Here is a 19,151-nt window from a genome sequence, read left to right as displayed (position 1 = left end):
TGCGGGAGGGCCGGCGAGAGGGGCTGCTCGCTGAGTGGCTTCAGGGAGGCCATGGTGGCCACATCACTGGCCGGCAGGACAAGGGGAGTGTATGCGCTCAACCCAGCCTGCTGGCAGGGTCACCAGCTTAGCTGGTCAGTGGCTCCACAAGGGCGCAGAACTATTGTCCATGCAAGTGCCAGGGATGGGCCCTGAGACAGGGACAAGCCCATTTTGCAGGGAGCTGGGGCTCCCTGGTTATTTATCGACCCTGAGGCTGTGCTGCTCATTCGTGGTGATGTAGAGTGCGGGCATGGGGACAAGAGGCAGCCCCGTTAGTATTTTGAGGAGGGGTTGGGTGGGAGACAGAGGGTTTTTTTGCTTGGCCGGAGGAAGAAGAAGTCCCGGTAGGAAGAAGAAGTCCGGGTAGGAAGAAGATTGCTCATAGTAGACCCAAAGGCAGAGCTGAAGCCAACAGCTGGAAGCTGAAATCAGAGTGGAAACAAGAGGCACCTAGGGGGAATTAACCGTTGAAACGGGTTCCCAAGGGATGTGTGGATTGACCATCGCTCAGGGGCTGTTTCCCTCTCGATGATCTGCTCTAGCTCCGCCACACAACGCTGGGCTCAGCGCAGGACTCCTTGGGTGGGCGTCTCTGGCTTGCGTTAAGCCGGAGGGCAGAGCGGAAGATCACAGGGGTCTTTCCTGGGCTTGATCCAATCTGTGACAAGGTGGGAGGCAAACCATTTCCTGGGCATGGCCAGGAAGTGCTATGGCCAGCCCTGCATCAAGCCAGTCGTCCCACGAACAGGCTGCAAACGTAGTTAAAAGTTGGGCAGACGTAATGGTGAGACTTTTTAAAGAACCTAAAATCCTTGGCTAGATAAGGTGGCATAAAATGGGCCCATTCCTTTCATTGTGCTCCCAGAATCGGACACTCTTCCCTATATTTAACAGCCCCCTTGATCCAGGAGTAATCCCACTGTCTTCAGTGGTGCTATTCCTGGCAGGCCATGCTACTCAACCTGAGCGGGGCTAGGCCAACCAGGCCCCAGGTCTGATGGAGCAGGGCAGTCGATGATGCGCCTTCTACATTCATTTCAGTGTCATTACGGGTGAGACAGTCTACAGGTGAGTCTGCACTACAGCTGGGCCCCTGGAGCACCCTGCGTTAACAGAAGGGGTTTTCCCTTGATGGAGCTAATCCCCATCATCCGAGAAGGGGGTAGCTCAGCTGACAGAAGAATTCTTCCATCAGCTAGCCGCAGCTACACAACCAGCACTCGGTGCAAAATTTTGCACAGCCCTGAGCGGCACAGTGAGGTCAATCTAATTTTAAGTATGGACCATGTCTAAGGCTCTTACCCCATCCTAAGGGTCATGGTGGAGTCTCCATCAGCAGCCATTTTTAAATCGAGATGGGGTGTCTTTCTAAAAGCTCTGCTCTAGGGATCATAGTAGGGACGTTCTCTGACCTATGTCAGGTGAGATGATCGCAATGGTCCCTTCTGGCCTCAGAATCTATAACTCTGTGCATCCCCTCTGTGTTTCAAATCCTCTACCTCTTTTAAGGGGTTTTCCTTTCCCATCTTCTGACCCAGTCACAACCTGGCCTTTCTCTTCCAACAGGGGCTTCCATAACAACAACATAAAGGCTATTCCAGAGAAGGCATTTGTTGGGAATCCTTTACTCCAAACCATGTAAGCAATGTGAACCAGCTTTCCTACTTCATTCTATACAGGGGATCTCCATCATTTCCCAGGGTCGTAATCTGACATGCATGTGCTGCGGAGGGTGGGATGTGATGAAAGAAGGACCCTAATGTAAGATGAAGGTTTGTCTCTTAGTTCTTCCCCTCATAGAATATCAGGGTTGGAAGAGACCTCAGGAGGTCATGTAGTCCAACCCCCTGCTCAAAGCAGGACCAGTCCCCAATTTTTGCCCCAGATCCCTAAATGGCCCCCTCAAGGACTGAGCTCACAACCCTGGGTTTAGCAGGCCAGTGCTCAAACCACTGAGCTATGCCTCCCCCTCCCTCCTGTCCTCTGACCCCCTCTTTTTCCCATGTGTCCCACCAACCCCAGCTCTGATGGCTCCAGTCTCACATGAAGCCCTTAGAGCGGCGGAGAGATAAACAGATCATTTATACAGCAGTGGTATTGCTGTGTGTAACACACAGCGGTGGAGGGGTTTCTCCATGCCTGCCCAGATGTTAGCCCACGGTGATGCTTAGAGCCCATGCTTGGAACTTGTTTGTAGTAGCTGTAGCTGCGAGCCTGGGACGCGGCTAGGGAGAGCTGAGCCAAGCCAGTTCAGCAGGCCACGATCACCACCCCAGACCCAGTGGGGTGTGAAGGCCCATGGGTAGGATGCAGAGGGCTGCCGGCACCACTCCTGTCCTACCCTGCAGGTTTTCCAGGCACTTCCTCCCTCTGGTTTCCCCACCCCACTTTTGGCGATGAATTGGTGGAAGCTCTGACGGGCTGATGCTGTACGTCACACGGGGGAATCCCACCTTCTGGCGGTGGAGGGGACAGCGGGTGACACGGGGCACTGCTCCGCTCTGAGGGATGGGAAAATACAATCAGAGCCAAACAACGCGACCCTCAGCCCCGTTCTACGTGGCACGCACAGCAGTTTGATTTAACAGGGGAGCAGCTCCATTGCGCCATGCACCTTCCAGTCGTGGCTCAGAGCAGTGATGGGACTTCATGGAGGCACCTGCAGCCCAGCAGGCAAAGCCAGGGCTGCAGAGCGCTTACCCCGGGGCCTCCCTTCAATGCCCAGCCTGGGTTGGAGCCTGTAGCATAGGCAGGAATGATCTGGAGCAGGTGGGCTCACCATGAGGATGCCAGAATCTCTTGCATAGCTCATTCCTAGTCGCTTCCGCTGCTTTGGACTAATGCTAGCATCTCCTCCAGTCCGCACAGGGTGACCTAAGCTGGGTATTTGTCTCCTTTGCAGCCATTTTTATGACAATCCCATCCAGTTTGTTGGACAGTCCGCATTCCAGTTCTTGTCAAAGCTGCACACTCTGTAAGTTCATCACTCAGGTCCTTAGAGAGGTAATACAATTGGCAATCCAAGCTTCCGGGGCCAGCAGACTGAGCGTCTTCCATCCCCCTTTGCTGTCCAAGCCCTCGTGTCTGGAAGTACCTTCACCAGGGGATCTTGGCAGAGCTCTGCATGGCCCATGTTAATGACCCAGGTGTCCGCAGTCGCTCAGAGCAACCGTTCTGAGAGGGGCCTCCTTTCTCACTGCAAGCATGGCAGGGCCTGGGTGCTAGCCCCCCAGGACTCTGCGGTGTCCCTGCACCTCTCTGGAGAACCATCCCACTCACCAGACATCGGTGTGCTTCCTGCCACGGCCCCGCTTGAGCCGCAGATGCTCCTTAACTTGCTGCATTCTCCGTGCGCCGAGTCTCACACCACTGTGCAGCACTGCCCAGCCCTGGCAATACCATGCTGCCAGGCAGAGGCTTCACGGGGACAGCTGCTCACAGAACAGACACACAGTAATGCATTGCCATAGCAGTGTGTCACAACTGGAAACGCACTGACAGGCATTAGCCTGCATCTCCTCTGGCGCCACTTGCCATTGTGTGGTGCATCTTCTTGACCAGCCAGGCCTGCACATGGGGTGTTTTGCAGCCAATCCTCCTCTGTTGGTGCACGGCAGATGGGCCCATGGCAGAGGTAACCTCAGACGTGCTCTCTTTACAAGCCTCATAAAGCCACTGGGTGCATAGTTATATGCTCCAGCTAATAAAATAACTTCTAACAAGAACCACGCAGCGTTCTTTAGCTCCCTGAGATAAAGGCACCAGGGAGCTTGGAGGCGATCCCCTACCATCATTTTGTTGTTGTTGGAAGCAATTTGCCAAGAATGTCAGGGTTTGGAGGGGGTGGGTGGGACCCTGCCAAGTTTCCTGGGGGGTAAACGCCCGAGTCCCTGGTTCAATGCATCTGTGCCCTGCTCCACACCCCAGCCAGCAGTGACACGCTCCTGGGAGAGGTGTTGTCCGGCATGGCAGTGCTTCCCACCTTCCTAGCTAGGCTTGGGCCACCGCTTGTCAGCTGCCAAAGCTTTTGGGAGAAGGGGGGATTCGGAAGCTCCAGCACCTGCCCTCGCTCCTTCCAGTTTGCTCTGCCCATCTTCCATACCACCCCCCCTGAGCTTGTCCATCCTTCTCTGCAGGTCACTGAACGGAGCAACAGACATCAGAGAATTCCCAGACCTTAAAGGAACCACCAGCCTCGAAATTCTGTGAGTGGCAAGTCGCCCTCTTCCTCGTTCCTCGTGGTGTTCCTTCCGGGCTTGGGCACGGGCTTGGAGGAGAGAGCGTTTACCAAGCTCTGCAGTGCAGGGTCTTAGACGCCACGGGAAACTCCACTGCCTATCCTGGAGGCTCCTCTCTGCGGCTGCTCCCCATAGCTCCTCCTGGAGTCCCCCACCTTTGCCCTCCACGTGTCTCTTTGCCACTGTGGTCTCTGGCTCGCTACCTCCCCCCGACTTGGTCTGTGAAGCCAGCTACGCACATGGTCCTCCAGAAATCATATCCCGCACCAACCGTTCAGTCCCAGTGCTACCACGTCATTCCCCTGGGGAAGGGGGGTATCTGCGGCAGATCGGAGAGCTCCACGGACAGAGACCCTGCTGACACTGCAGAACCTCCCACCGTTTCCGCAGGGCCTCAGATTCCCCCACTACCAACCCCAGTGGCAGAGCACAGCCCTGATCCCCGGATGGAGGGTGCTCTGGGGATGTCTGTGGGACCAGCACATTCCCCTTCCACAGTCTCCAAGGAGAAGCCCATTGGCAGATTGGGTGTAGAACCAAGCAATCCGTGAGCCACGGGGCATGTTGAACTCATCCCTCCCTTCCCCCAGCCCAGTGCAGGGTCCTTCCTCCCTCTTACCAAGTCACCTTTAATTTCTCACCATGTGCTTTGCTCTTTCATTTGCTCTGTCCTCCCTCAGCGAGGGCTGGGCTCTCTGCATGCCAGCTTCTCAGTCGCCCCTTCTGTCTCCTTCACGCCCCCAGGACCTTGACCCGGGCAGGGATCCGTTTGCTTCCCAGAGGAATGTGCCAGCAGCTGCCCAGCCTCCGAGTCCTGTGAGTAACTCACGCGCTTCTCCACCGGATTTCACTGCCCCATTCTTTGGTTTGCTTGTCTGATCCCAGCACAGCGCCCAGTGAGGCAGCTCTGGGCTCCGGGACATTAGCTAATAAGACACCCGCTGGGATTGACTTCTCTCTGCTCTGTGGCTTTGTGTGCTATTCGCCCCAGTGTCAGGCCGGAGTGGAGCGGGTGCGAAGTGCTACCAAGTCAGCATGGCCATGTCTTGCCCCTGCTTTGCCCAGGTGCCAATGGCACACCAACTGCAGGGCTGGGGGGAATCCTACCCGCTTTGCCCAAGGCATTGCACCAAACAAACCCAGGTCTCTGAGCCCCAAAAGCCACAACGCCTGGCGGAGCAAGGCCTCCCCCTGTGTGCCTGCAATGCACCACTGATTAAGGGTGTCTGGGCCTGAGTCACCTCTCGCTTACCTGGTGTAAATCAGACGTGACCCCAGCAACGGTGTGACACTGGTGTCCATGAGAGGGGGATCTGTCCGTAAGTCTTTCCTGATGTGATCACCAGAGCTGGTTGGAAAGTGGGGGGTTTTTTCCCCATGGAAAACGTCAACTTTTTGGCAAAAAAAATTGAAAACTGAACATATTCAGTGGAAAAAAGGTTGACAAAAAAAAAATTAAAATTTGATTTGGAAATGCTGCCAAGGTGCCACATGGGACTGTAGTGCTGATGCTGTTCTCCTCTATGGGCCGGTCTCTTCGGCCAGACTACATTTTCCATGATGCACCCTGGTCTCCTTTCTTGTTGAGCCGCTGTGGTGTATCCTGGGAGACCCTGGCTAGGGTGAACTTCGGGAGACCTAGTCTGGCAAGGAAACACAGATCACAGAGGAGAATGGGAGCATCAGGCAATTGACCTCAAACTTCCAGGAGGCACCGGGGTAGCAATTCGGAATCAAAAAAATTAGGTTTTGGCCAAATTGTTTCAGTCTTCGGGTATTTGGGGATTTTTTTTTTTTTTAAAAAAGGGTTCCAAACTGTCCATGGAAAGCAGAGACTTTTTGTGAAAATTTTCATTTAGTCAAAACCGCACTTTCAGTTGAAAAACTGTTTGGGTGGAATTTTTTTGACCTGCTTTACCAGTCATGCTTTCCTCTCCTCTGTGAACTGGATGGTTTTGCCTCTTTCTCTCATATTTTCCCTTGTGCCTTTTCTCGGCCTGAGAGCGTTAATTCGATTCATTATTGATGGGAGACAGAATGACTATTAAAAATATACCTTTTTTATAGTGATCGCAGGTCAGGCAAAAGCAAGGGTCAATGTCTGTGTGGCGTGGTAGCGTGGTCTAGTGGTTAAAGCAGGAGACTAGATCTCTCTCTAAGGTACTTCTCTGGCCCCCATCGCCGTGGTATCTGAGCACCTCACAATCTTTAATGTATTTATCGTCACACATCCCTGTGACGCAGGACAGCGGTATTAGCCCCATTGTACAGATCGGGAACTGAGGCCCCATCTAAGTGACTCTTTAGGAAAACTTTTTCAGTTGGAGGGTGGTGAAGCACTGGAATGGGTTCCTTAGGGAGGTGGTGGAATCTTCTTCCTTAGAGGTTTTTAAGGTCAGGCTTGACAAAGCCCTGGCTGGGATGATTTAGTTGGGGTTGGTCCTGCTTTGAGCAGGGGGTGGGACTAGATGACCTCCTGAGGTCCCTTCCAACCTTGATATTCTATGATTCTATGATTCTAGGACTGCCCCAAGGTCACACTGGAAGCCTGTGGCTGAAGTAAGAATTGAACCTGCTAGGAGTCAGGACTCAGGGACTTTGTGCCTGGCTCTGTCACTGACTGTACATCCCTGGGCAAGTCACTTCATCACTCTATGCCTCAGTTTCCCCACCTGTACAGTGGGGACAGTAGCTCACAGGAGGCATAGTTAATGTTTGTAAAGTGCTTTAAGATTCTGAGCTGGATGGTGCCATAGAAATACAAAGTATAAGGACTAACAGTTGTGAGGGGGGGGTGGGAGGTTTATAGAATATCAGGGTTGAAAGGGACCTCAGGAGGTATCTAGTCCAACCCCCTGCTCAAAGCAGGACCAATCCCCAATTTTTGCTGCAGATCCCTAAATGGCCCCCTCAAGGATTGAGCTCACAAGCCTGGGTTTAGCAGGCCCATCCTCAAACCACTGAGCTATCCCTCCCCCCAAAGTTGTGGACAAACGCTTGTTCACTGGTGCAGTGTGGGGCACAGATGGCACAGCAAGGACTTGGGGGGGGGTCATGTTTTAACCCCCCCCTGGGATGGGGGAGCTGCAGCTGACAGGCAGGAACATCCTGCACTGGCTGTAATGAAACACTGAACATGGCGTCTTCCAAGAGAAGGGCTAAACACCAGGATCAGGCCGATGGTGCAGCTCGTTGCACGTGCAGTGCCAGGGAGGAGAACAGGCACCACCACCATCCCGACTACCCTGTGAGCTAACATGTCTCCTGGCCTCTGAAAGTGCATCTGCAGTGCTCATCCATCCACAGGGGCAGGAGGGGAGCCTTGACATGCACAAGTCCCTGTGGCGGGGGCTGGGTGGGGAGAGGGATAGCTCAGTGGTTTGAGCATTGGCCTGCTAAACCCAGGGTTGTGAGTTCAATCCTTGAGGGGGCCATTTAGGGATCTGGGGCAAAAATTGGGGATTGGTCCTGCTTTGAGCAGGGGGTTGGACTAGATGACCTCCTGAGGTCCCTTCCAACCCTGATATTCTATGAGTCTATGAGCTGCGCAGCCCTTCCCCTCAAGAGAAGCCAGTCCCCAGCGGTAGAAGTGGCTCGCATGTGGCTGGGATTGATGGAGCTGTGCTGGGGCTGGGTTAGCCGGTGAGCCATTGAGCAATCCGTGCATAATGCAAGGAAATGAAGGAGGAAATCAGTGCCAAGTGTCAGGTGTGCGCTGAGCGGATATGCCTCTGTGCTGGGGTTTCCTGCTTTCCCCAGCTGCACGGCCCGAGGTCAGTCCACTCCCCTCCTTCGCAATATCTGCTTTCCAAGAATGCTCTCAGGATGGCTTGCTTTGCTCTTAATCTCCTGCCATGTCTGTGGCATTCCTTTCCCACAGCGAACTCTCGCACAATCAAATCGAGGAGCTGCCCAGTTTCCACAGGTGCCAGCAGCTGGAAGAAATGTGAGTCAAGAAATTCCTTCATTCAAAGCTTGGTTCGGGGACAGGGGCCCTCTTGGTGATAGTGAGGTGATCCTAGCTCTGAGGTGGGACTGAGCAAGGCATGGGAGATCCAGTTCCAAGGAGATAAAAACTCAGCCGGGCTTTTGCCAGGACTCAAATCCATGCTGGGGGTAAAAAGTTCAGTTCACTGGACCCAGATCCCCTGAAATAAGCAAGAGAGAGGCTGTGCTAAGGGCCCAGCACCATCCAGGAAGCACTGAGAATTTGTATTATTATGTGGAATAGTCGCCCCAGCCATGGACCAAGGCCCGTTGTGCTAGGGGCTGTACAAACATAGAACAAGGAGCTGCTCCCTGCCCCAAAGAACTTACCCCACAAGGAGCTTTCTCTGGAGAGATCCCAGCCCCAAGAGGAGAAAGAAGGGCTTGATTGCATTGAGCTCTGCTTTACCTTCATACAAAGTTTAATTCCCCATCTGAGCATCCCCTGATCTATTCCAGCTGATGGCATTAATAGGACGCCTATCACCATGGTAGCTAAGGTTTGGATTTTCAAAAGCGCCTAAGCAAGTTAGGTACCTATATTCCATTGAATGTGCCTTGGGCCCAGGTATCCTGCGATTCTACAGCTGCAGAACTGGCTGTGGAATGCACCCACTTGCCACGGAGCTGTGCTCCGCAATTGGACCTTTTGTCTAAAATGATATGTGTCTAGCCTTTATGGTTGGGGAGAAAACCTTGAAAATAGAAACTGAGTGTAATTGATGTCATGGGGTCTGCCTGAGTCTGCAGACAGCCTGAACCAAGAGATGCTCGGGAACAGCACAGAGACCTGGCAGGGGAGCAGGCAGACATGAGGGCTGAGGGTGAGTCCTACAAAGCATTACAGCAGAAGATGAGATGCTTGAATGTGTTTCACTAGGCAAGAGGAAGGGAAGATAGGACACCCACTCACCGCTCACAGCAGGACAGGTGGTATTGCTTGAGAAGCCCAGATTCCCCTTAGGGGGCACGGTGCAGTCTTCATCAGCTGGAGCCTTTACAGCAAGATGGGGTGTCTCTACCTAGAAACTGCTCTAGCTCGACCACAAGTTATGGGCTGGATGCAGGGATCCCTGGGTGAGGTTCTCTGATATGCATTAGGCAGCAGGTCAGAGCAAATGCTCAGAATGGCTCCTCTGGCCTTTCTGAATGTGTGACTTAGAGACAGCCTGGGCTGCGAATACTAGCTGGTATTGTGGGCAGTGGAGAGAAGCGCTCTGTGAAGGATCGCACCTCATGGAGTGCATGGGAGAGTATGGTTCCATAAGCCGGTGCAGCGTGGCTCCAGCCCTGGCCCTGATTCCTTCCCACCCCCTTGGGTGGCTTGTGCCCTGGGTTGCCAGAGGGGCATGGTCTCTGCATTCAGGAGAGTGCAGGGACAGGGATTGCACGTGGCACTTGGCTGAGACTTAAAGAGGGTGCAAAGCATGGGATTTGGAGACGGTGGGTCAATGCGCGCACCTCTGAATGGCTCTTTGCGAAGGGCTGGATTGCATCTGCTCCTTGCACGTGTGTGTGAACACACACACACACACTCACTCTCTCACGCTAGGGTCAGTCACTGTCCAGCCCTATAGCAAAGAGCCATTCGGGGCGCGCGTCCTGACTCACCACCTCCAAGCTTTGCATGGCTGTGGAGCACCCAAGCTCCATGGTGGGATGGCGCATGGAATGGGAGCAGCAGCTTGGAAAGGCTGAGAACGCGAGAGCCTTTGACAAGTCCAGACAGACGGTTCTTTTGCTGTGCGGTGGAGGGGGGGTGCGTGAAAGGGAGCGCTGTCTGACACCCAGCGAGGCGCTTGGGAGAGGGCTGGGTTTGGGTTGCTTTGTGTCCTGACCCGCTCACCCCTTGAAATAAGAGCAGGGTTGACAAGCTTTCTTCTGCTGCCAGGGGCCCAGAGAGATCCTCTCTCTCATGCCAGCCTCTCTCTTTTCAGAGGCCTCCAGCACAACAGGATCCATGAAATCAGAGCAGACACCTTCGGGCAGCTCGTGGCCCTCCGCTCCATGTGAGTCCGGCTCCGGCTCCGCCGGCACTGGGAACCGCGGGGCTCTTTGTTGGGGGGGAGGGGAACCGTGGGCTCACTGCCAGGTTTGTGCAAGGTGCTCACGCAGTCCCAGCCCTGAAAGCTTTGCTTGCACTGCTAGGTTCCTGGGTGCCCAGGGGAAGCGAGGGGCCGCGGGGCAGAGAACTCATGGACTGCGCTGGCTCTGGCAGCGGCTGGCTGCAGCTCATGGCCGTGCGTGGAAGTGGATGCAGCACGGTGCAGAAAACACACACTCTGATATGTGCACGTGTGCACCACGAACACACAGACCCCCCCCGTACACACGTCACGTACACTAACCGCACATATTAACCCCACAGAAACATATACACACCTCGCATGCTAACCACACACAAACACATGCACGCTATGCCACACCTGTACTAACTACACAAACGCACAGACGCTACACCTCACACCTACTAACCACGCACACTTACGCACTACTGACTACACCTACCAGCTGCACACAGGTGCTGTACACCACACACATTCACTCACTATGTCCCGCGTGTACCAACTACACACGCACAAACTCACATGGACACACAACTGCCCCCTAACCACATCCATTCGCACCATGCATGCTAATGCGTACACACCAGCACTTCACACACACTTGCACACCCAATCCCTACAGATTCGGGCCCTGCTTGCCCATTCCTGGGAACCTCCCTGCAGTGTCACTGTACCGGGAGCAGAGGGTATCTGGGCCAGTAGCCTGCTGCTTTGGCACTATGGGGAAGCCATGAACTGTCAGTACCTCGGAGTTTAGTATTTCAATGCAAAAGTCCCCAAACTTGCAGAAAGAAACCCAAGAGGAATCTTTCCTCAGGGGCCAGCCAACTTGTGCCCTGACAGGGGCTGTGCAGCCTTTGCGCTAACAGAGCTGGATTCCAAAACTCCAGGGGGTACGGATCTAGCCTAGCTTGATTTTGGATGGCTTCCCCACTAAGAGAGAGCCCGGGACAGTCAATGATAACGCCCAGAGTCCCAGCAGCCTGGGGGAGGATGGGGGGAGGGAAGAAGAGACATGGGAGAGGAAAAGGAGAACACACACACCAGTGGAGGGGACTCAGGAGGTTTTACTGGGGATCCGTTCAGGGCTGATGAGAATTTGGCCTTCCTCAGTAAGAGAGAGGTCTCCCCAGAGCGTGGTGAGAACCAGGGGAGCTTGGACATTGAGATTTGGATGGGTAGTGGCTGCGTTTCACATCTTGGCCTACCAATCTCGATAGCTTCCCCATTCACAGGCACCCCACCATTCTCCTCAGCCACCCTCACCGCCAGGTACTTGCTTTGCAGAGACCTGAGTTGGAATTACATCCAGTCGATTCATCCAGAGGCCTTTGCGACCCTGCGCTCGCTCACCAAGCTGTAAGTTGCTTCGAGATTACTCCTGCAGTGGGACAAGGAAAGTGCAGTTGTGAAATTGCATAATTTTGTGCAACATAATTGCAACAATTTCTCAGGTTCCCTCGCAGAAAGTGAGGCCGGGCAAAGATGCTCACACACACCAGTGATGAGTGTGGTATAAATGCCTACACAGACAGACTGGCAGACAGGATGGCTCGGTGGGCCCCGCATGATGGGTGTCGAGCTAATGCAAACACATGCAACTGAGAGTGCCTCTCAAGTGAAATCTTGAAGCTACAGAGTCACAGAGTTTAAGGCTGGAAGGGACACACAGATCATCCAGTCTGACCTGTGAATCACACACCCTTAAACACCACCCAGCCGCCTCCACCCCAAGCTCCACAACCAGAATTAAAACAAGGCATTACTGCCCTCAGGGGACTAAACTGTTACATGCCACGGGCAGAGAACAGGAGGGACCAAGGTTCACCAGTGCCCAAGGCCTACAGTGGCAGGGATTGGATTTGGTGAGACACTCAGATGATCATAGCAAGTGACCCGCACCCCATGCTGCAGAGATAGGTATAAACCCTCAAGGTCCCTGCCCATTTACCTCCCATGGGGTCCATATTTTCCCTAGATGCCTTTTGCTAATGAGCAGAGTGGATGCTATATCAACACGGGTCTTAGGCCCCGCTCCTCAAGGGTTGCTTTCGATGGGAGTTAGGATCCTAAATACCTTTGAGGATCTGGGGCCTTCCTCTTCATAGCCGGCCTTCTTCCCTGCCATGATCCTGCCGTGAAGCTAGCCCTGGCTCGCCAGTTTAAACGTAGCAGGGGATGGGTATCGATTCAGAGTCATCATCGTCTGGTGACCATTCAGTAGTTTACGTGCCAGGATCCATTGGTCTCTGTTGCTAACGGACAGGTATCCAGTCCCCAGAATTGCTGGGAGCCAAGGGCTGAGTTTGACTGGGACACGCTCTGACCCCTGCACTAGAGAGCTGAGGCAAAGTCTTACCCTAGGTCAGGACTGAGGCACGTTAGCAGGGCAGGATGAGTACACTTGGGCTGCGGCTGTCTATGCTGTAGCTGATAAGGGATGAACAAATCGCCAAAGCTAATGAATGGGCAGGCGTCAGCAAGCTGCGTACGTGATTGCAATCAGGGATAAGACCCTACTTTTGATGCCATGTGGAAAATTGCAGAGACAGTGCTTTGCCCCACTAATTGGCCTTCCAAGACCTAAGCCCAGAAAATCGGCTGATTTTAAAAGACCTCAAGAAAATGGGGCATGACGGATGGTGGGAGTGAGGGAGCAGATCAGGACATTCTAATCCCGTGATTACAAGAGCAAGGCAGAAAACCGAAGTAGAGTTTACAGCGATGGCCAGCAGCGACAGAGTCTTTGTAATAGCGGGAGGCAACAAGGCCCCGCCCCCTCTGTGGCCCCGCCCCCTGGCCAAGCCAGAAGCTGGAGCTGAACCGAGAAGCCTGGGCCTCTCCACTTGCCTGGGATGGGGGGGCCTGGGAGCAGCCCCTGGCCCATATCCCCGCCCCCCCAGCTCTCCCAACCAGAGCAGGTGGAGGGTCCACAGCTCACCACAGCTGCCCACACAGCTCTTACCCCGACCTGGCTCCAGCTTCTGGCCTGGCGGGGGAGCAGGGCCTCAGGGGGAAGAGGAGGGGCAGGGGCAGGGCCCGTGGCGAAAAGGGGACGGCCCAGGCCTGTCCACTTTCAACAAGTGGGAGAGCCATGGCCCCTCGGCCCCCCCATTCCAGCACCCCTGGAGATGGCACTCCCCTAATGATTGCTGTATCTTTTCATTCATCCCCAAATTGGGACTGGCCCCCAGTCAGCGCCCAGCAACACTTCCTGCCCTCTCCATTTCTGTATCATATTTTGGACATCCACCAGGTCAAGATGACCATGGGCCATCTGCCAAGCTGTCTAGCCTCTCTCGGTTAACACACCTCTGATCAGCAAAACCCTAATCCTGCTGCTCTTCCTTCCTTTCACTACAACAGAGATTTGACCAACAACCAGCTGGTCACCCTGCCGCTGGATGGTTTGGGTGGACTGACCCATCTGAAGCTCCAAGGCAACCCAGCGCTGTCTGAGCCCTTCAGCAAAGAAAGCTTCCCTAAGATGAGGTATGGTTTTGCTCTGGGTGCCCGGTTCACCTTTATCCTCCGAGCTCCAAGTGGGTCTCGCCAATGGGCCTTTATTTGTTTATTTCAATCAGACGCCTGCTCTCCTTGTTTACTGGACATTTTCCTGCCATTCCTCCTGGCCGGCAGGTCGAGAAAGCCCGGTTTCTTGCTAACACTCCGCATCCATCCTTCCAAGCCTTCCGTGGGAAACTGATGTTCCGCTTAACGTCCCATTGCTCACATCCGCCAAACACACACACACAAGCGGAGCTCGTGAAGCAAGGAGCATGAGCCTGGGGCATCTCTGAACGGAAAACATTCTCAGAAGCCAGTCCTAGCTAATGACATCCAGCTTTCCTTCAGTAAATGCTGTTTGTGTGGCCGTGTCTTGTCTGCTATGGATTAATGAGCTGCCCGAAGGAAGTCACATTAAGCCGCTAAACAAGACAATGCTGCATAGATGATCATAATGGTCCCTTCTCACCTTAATATCTATGAATCTATGGCACAGAGGCCACCTCTGCACTGGGAATGCCGGCTTTGTGGCGAGCCTCAGCACCTGTGTTAGCAGTGAGTTCTTAGCGCCGTTCCCTTGTCTGGTGCGCAGTGAGCTGTGGCTATTGCAGGTTTCAGAGGAGCTGCCGTGTTAGTCTGTATTCGCAAAAAGAACAGGAGGACTTGTGGCACCTTAGAGACTAACCAATTTATTTGAGCATGAGCTTTCGTGAGCCAATGAAGCGAGCTGTAGCTCACGAAAGCTTATGCTCAAATAAATTTGTTAGTCTCTAAGGTGCCACAAGTCCTCCTGTTCTTTTTGTGGCTAGTGCATGAGCCACGTTCATACCCTGACTCGGAGCATTTTTCAAAAGTGGCCTCTGATTTGGGGAGTCCTCACTGTGGGGTGGTTTTCAGAGGTGGTGTATGCCCCAAGGTTCCCACTGACTCCAGCTGGAACCGTGGGGTCTCGGCACCTGTGCAAATCAGGCCTAGAGTGTCTCAAGTTGGGCTTCCAAAAATGGAGGCTGCCAGCATCAGAGGCCTTTTTTAACAATGTTGGTGTTAACAGCTGAGGGATTGGTGGGGATAAGCCCTGACATGCAGGCGAATACAATGCAGTGACATCAGGCCAAATTCAGCTCTCCCTTGCAGTGGTGTGAATCCAGACTAACCCTAGTGATGTCCATTTAGCTGGTTTGGATTTACATCAGAGTAACTGACATGGGGAGGGTGGGCCTTGGAGTCAGACTCAGCCTGTGCACCCACTGGTCCTTCCAAAACATCAGCTTGCTGGTGCTAGAGAGACAGTTTCAGTCCTAATTGCTGCCCTTTCTTATGGGGGCATCTGGAAACAGTTCTTAGCCACCTCCTAAGGATCTTCACTTTCTTACCACCTTTTGGTAATAGGATTTAATCTGGAGTTTACAACAGGAAGCAGATCTGTATACAGAGTTCCCATCACCTCCCAGGGCTCGGCCAGAAATGTTTGGTAACTTAAAACAAAACCATACTTTTAGACTATAGAGTTTCCCCAGATTTACTAATCCTGTCAAAAGACCTTAACTGCCTGAAAAACTGAAGGCTGCCTCACTTGGATTGCCAGGCTTTACTGGCTTCCAGAAATGAAGCAGGCATTTGCTGTCAGTGGTGAAAATGCTGTTTCAGCCTGATAGCCCTGATATTTAACCCTGATGATATTCAGCTGCGGTTTAATTGACCTTGTAATACAGGATGGAATTACTGGCCCTGCTTCTGATTAGCAGCCAGCTGCATTCAGGTATCTTGGTGAATTCAAGAAACATAGCCAGGCTTCCTTGAGTGGGCTGGCAGAGCGTGGCCCAGAGCCATCGGGCTGGCAGAGCTAGTGGGGGTATCCCCGACTTCTGATTCTAATCTAACCCCTATGCCCGAGTCCCCCCTCGCACTCAGAGTTTTTTGTGAGTCCATCACCATGCTGGAGACCTACCCTCTCGATGCCTCCGCCTAAGTGAGGTGCACACGCAATGTTCTCAAGAGCCTGGGCAGGTGCAGTAGCACTGGGGAATCACCTAGGGGCTGTTATGGGAGCTGAGCATCTAGCTACTTTCCAAAGGGAGGCACGCTGTGGGCTGAGAGCAGTAAAAGGCGGAGGCCTGGCCTGAGGACTGGGATCCTAAGTGGCATTTTCAGAAGAACGAGGTACTCCACCTGCTGGAAGGTCACTCAGGTGAGAGGCACAACTAAGCCACAGTGTGAGGTGCTCTCGTAGCAGACTGCCCGAGGGCTGCTCTGTAGTTTGTGCGCCTTCAAAACAGTGGGCACAAAGGGTAAAAATACACCCCCCCAAGACACATACGCATAGGCGCATGCTCATCCATCTGTCTCACAAGGGGTGTCATGAGCTATTACTTGTAAAGCAAGGTGCAGATGGGAAGTGCGCGCATGACACTTAGCCATGTTGTCACAATGCTCCTCAGCTTGCCGTGAGGTTAAATACTTGCTTTTAACTTCTACTTTGGATCCTGGACGTGTGTAATAACCGGGTCAGGAACCGGACACGCACCTACTCCTGCCCTGTGCTGGCTGAGTCACTTACAGCAGGGCAGAGGATGCAGAGAGCCCCCCAACCTGGTTTAGTCGCGTTTTGCACCCAGTGTAGGGCAATGGGAAATCAGGCCCTGGGTTTCACGAGCAGTGAAGTGTTACATTCCCAGCACACACACACAGAGAAACCTCACTGGAAGGTTGCAACGTAACATGACTTTGTTTCTTGGACTTCAGAACGATAACACACAAGAATCCAAAAAGCAGAGAGAACCAAAACAGGCTGCTCCCTAAGACAGCGAGGCACAACTCTCCCAACCTGGCTTTTAAGCTGCCTCTTTCCAGACTGATCCACATTGCAGGCTTTGCTATAGAGCCCCATTGCCTGCAAGCAGAAGCAGGAAACTCTCCTCTCTCTTCAAGCGATAGCTTGCAATTCCAACACAGTCCACATGAAGTAGCTAAGAGACCTGCTTTTCCCCTCCCTAGAATCCTAGAAGTGCCCTATGCCTACCAGTGCTGCGCCTATGGAGTCTGTAGCAACTTCTTCAAGGTATCCAGCCAGTGGGAGACAGAAGACATGAGCCCGGAAGATGAGGATGCCTACAAGAGGAGCATGGGGTTGTTTCCGGGTCATGCTGATAACCACTGTAAGTAAATTAGGCTGAGCTGTGATCAATTCATGGGCCAGGTTTGGCTGTACATTTGGGCCTGATTCTGCATTCTCTTACACTGGGGTACATCAGGAAGAACCCCAGCGAAGGCAGTGAATGGCATTAGATCAGTGTAAAATAGAAGCAGGCCCACAGGTTTCCATGTCCGGCTGGTCGGGGGTGTATCATTTCCTGTGAATGCTGACACCTTGGGCTGCAATCAGTGTTACTAAGGGCCCAGTGGAGCTAGGCTGGAATCTCCAAAATATCCTGGATTGGACAGAATGGCTTGTATCTTGACAGCAGCTGGGGGGCAGGCCCCATGGTGGCCTCACATTTAGGAGAGAACAGTCCCCTCCCATGATTCTTTTAGCTTCAGGACTATTTCTCCCCTCAAACAAGCTGACCTGAGTTAGTGACTGGGCCATCTGGTATTCCTGTGACAGTGTAACTCCCCGGCAGAATGCTGATCCTACAGCATCTCTGTCTCTAGTGTAACACACCAGATAAGGATGATGCTCAGGGTGAATACTGCTTGAAAGAGAATAAAGAAGGATGAGAAAGCGCAGAGCTGGACCAAGGATTGGAAATCGCCGAGGGTACAATGAAAACCGACTCTTTTGTGCCTGGCAATCAAAACACCAGACAAAAGTGCCCCACAGTCAGGCACGAATAAAAGGAAACACTGCTCCATCCGGCAAACACTGTCAGCCTGTGGACTCTGAGGAGATAAAGGCTGGGGCTAGATTATGCAGAAGTGATAGCATAGTTAAGGTTGAACGAAGCTTTCTGTTTCAGAGCCAGTTTTTCAGAGTGCTGTAAAATGCACATGTCTTTAAAATTGCTGTGCCCATGAGAGCCAGGAATAGAGTTGCTGATAAAATTTGGGGTCATTTGGTGCAGTGGATCAGCAGATATATCCTTCTCCCCCTCCCCCCACCCCAAAAATGACCAGCCTCTAAAATGTTCTGGTTCTTAATGACCAGAGATGTAATGAGAGGTATATATATGCAGGAGCCACATAAATTGACATCAATAGACTTCCCCTGATCTCATCTTGTGAACGACACCAAAAACCAGCCACTGACTGCAATATTTCCAAAGTTATTAGACTGGTTGCATAAAGTGGTATGCAGGCTGCTGCAATCCAGATCCAGTACCGGAGCATGTCAGTTTCAAGCCCATTGGTTACAGTGCTCTAAAACTAACTGGCACATTCAGATCATCTTAAAATTTGGTGTGCCGTTAGAGGGCCTGGGGTACGGTTTGTGGTGTAAATTTGGGGTCATTTGATCAGGCGGGCTCCCAAGACACATTCTCCTCCCAAGTGACCTGTCTCAAAGAACTCCTGCATGTACATGCATAGGCAGATTACCTTTTAGGGTGCAAAGTTGGGATCATGCAGTCAAGGGTCTCCTGAGATAAAGCCCCTCCACACACACCCAGATGACCTGCCTTTAATTAACAAAGTTCTCTAAAATGTACATGCACAGCCCAATTTGCCTGAAAACTGAGGGACCGTGGGTCAATCCCATGGCTTCTGCTTTTATCACTCTGAAAAGCTGCCATCGTAGGTTTCACCCTGATGACATGCATCAGTATTTGCAGGAATCGATGCTTGTTGCACACCGAGCAAACACTGGCAGCTTTCCCCAGCAGCGTGAGCTGGATCCTTTGGGGTGGTGGTGGGGGGGGAGGGAGCCTTCCGATAAAGGCAAATAAAAAGAGGAGACCCACAGTTCCTGTTTAGCTACTGATATCCAAACCTACGGAGCGAAGAAAGAGCATTTTGCAATGCAGCCGGGAGACTGGTTTTTTTACGTGTTTGTGTAAATACGTGACCCCACGCGCATTGACTAATTCTGGAGTGCCTTGAAAGGAGAAACACATCAGGCTCGATCCTCCTTCTGGGCCAACAAGTGCCCGGTGCATTAGAAGGCGACATTACTCCCCTACCCCTGGGACTGCTGTGAACTGAGCTGGTCTCCTGGCATACAGAGCTGCCAGATGGCTGATACAGTAGCACAGAGGTGGGCAAACTAGAGGCGGGACCGTCCTGCCCAGCCCCTGATCTCCTGGCCCTGGAGGCTCGCCCCCGGCCCCTCGCCCGCTGTTCTCCCTCCCACACAGCCATGCCGCCGTGCGGGCAGCAG

The 19,151-nt window shown here is 53.0% G+C and overlaps 1 protein-coding gene across 4 annotated transcripts in view; it reads left to right on the top strand.

Moving 5' to 3' along the window:
• The window catches only part of LGR6 (leucine rich repeat containing G protein-coupled receptor 6), a 205,712-nt gene that overhangs the window by 170,937 nt on the left and 15,624 nt on the right, over nucleotides 1-19,151 (top strand). For all 4 annotated transcript variants that reach the window (XM_073320016.1, XM_073320018.1, XM_073320017.1 and 1 more), the window contains exons 8-16: nucleotides 1,609-1,680; nucleotides 2,945-3,016; nucleotides 4,179-4,247; nucleotides 5,025-5,096; nucleotides 8,161-8,226; nucleotides 10,205-10,276; nucleotides 11,621-11,692; nucleotides 13,700-13,825; nucleotides 16,835-16,995. In XM_073320016.1, coding sequence (XP_073176117.1) covers nucleotides 1,609-1,680; nucleotides 2,945-3,016; nucleotides 4,179-4,247; nucleotides 5,025-5,096; nucleotides 8,161-8,226; nucleotides 10,205-10,276; nucleotides 11,621-11,692; nucleotides 13,700-13,825; nucleotides 16,835-16,995 — 782 coding nt within the window. The remainder of the gene's footprint in view (nucleotides 1-1,608; nucleotides 1,681-2,944; nucleotides 3,017-4,178; nucleotides 4,248-5,024; nucleotides 5,097-8,160; nucleotides 8,227-10,204; nucleotides 10,277-11,620; nucleotides 11,693-13,699; nucleotides 13,826-16,834; nucleotides 16,996-19,151) is intronic.

This window comes from Lepidochelys kempii, chromosome 21 (assembly GCF_965140265.1).
Source record: "Lepidochelys kempii isolate rLepKem1 chromosome 21, rLepKem1.hap2, whole genome shotgun sequence".
Classification (NCBI taxonomy): Eukaryota; Metazoa; Chordata; order Testudines; family Cheloniidae; genus Lepidochelys; species Lepidochelys kempii.
This window is presented reverse-complemented; position numbering and strand designations above follow the sequence as displayed.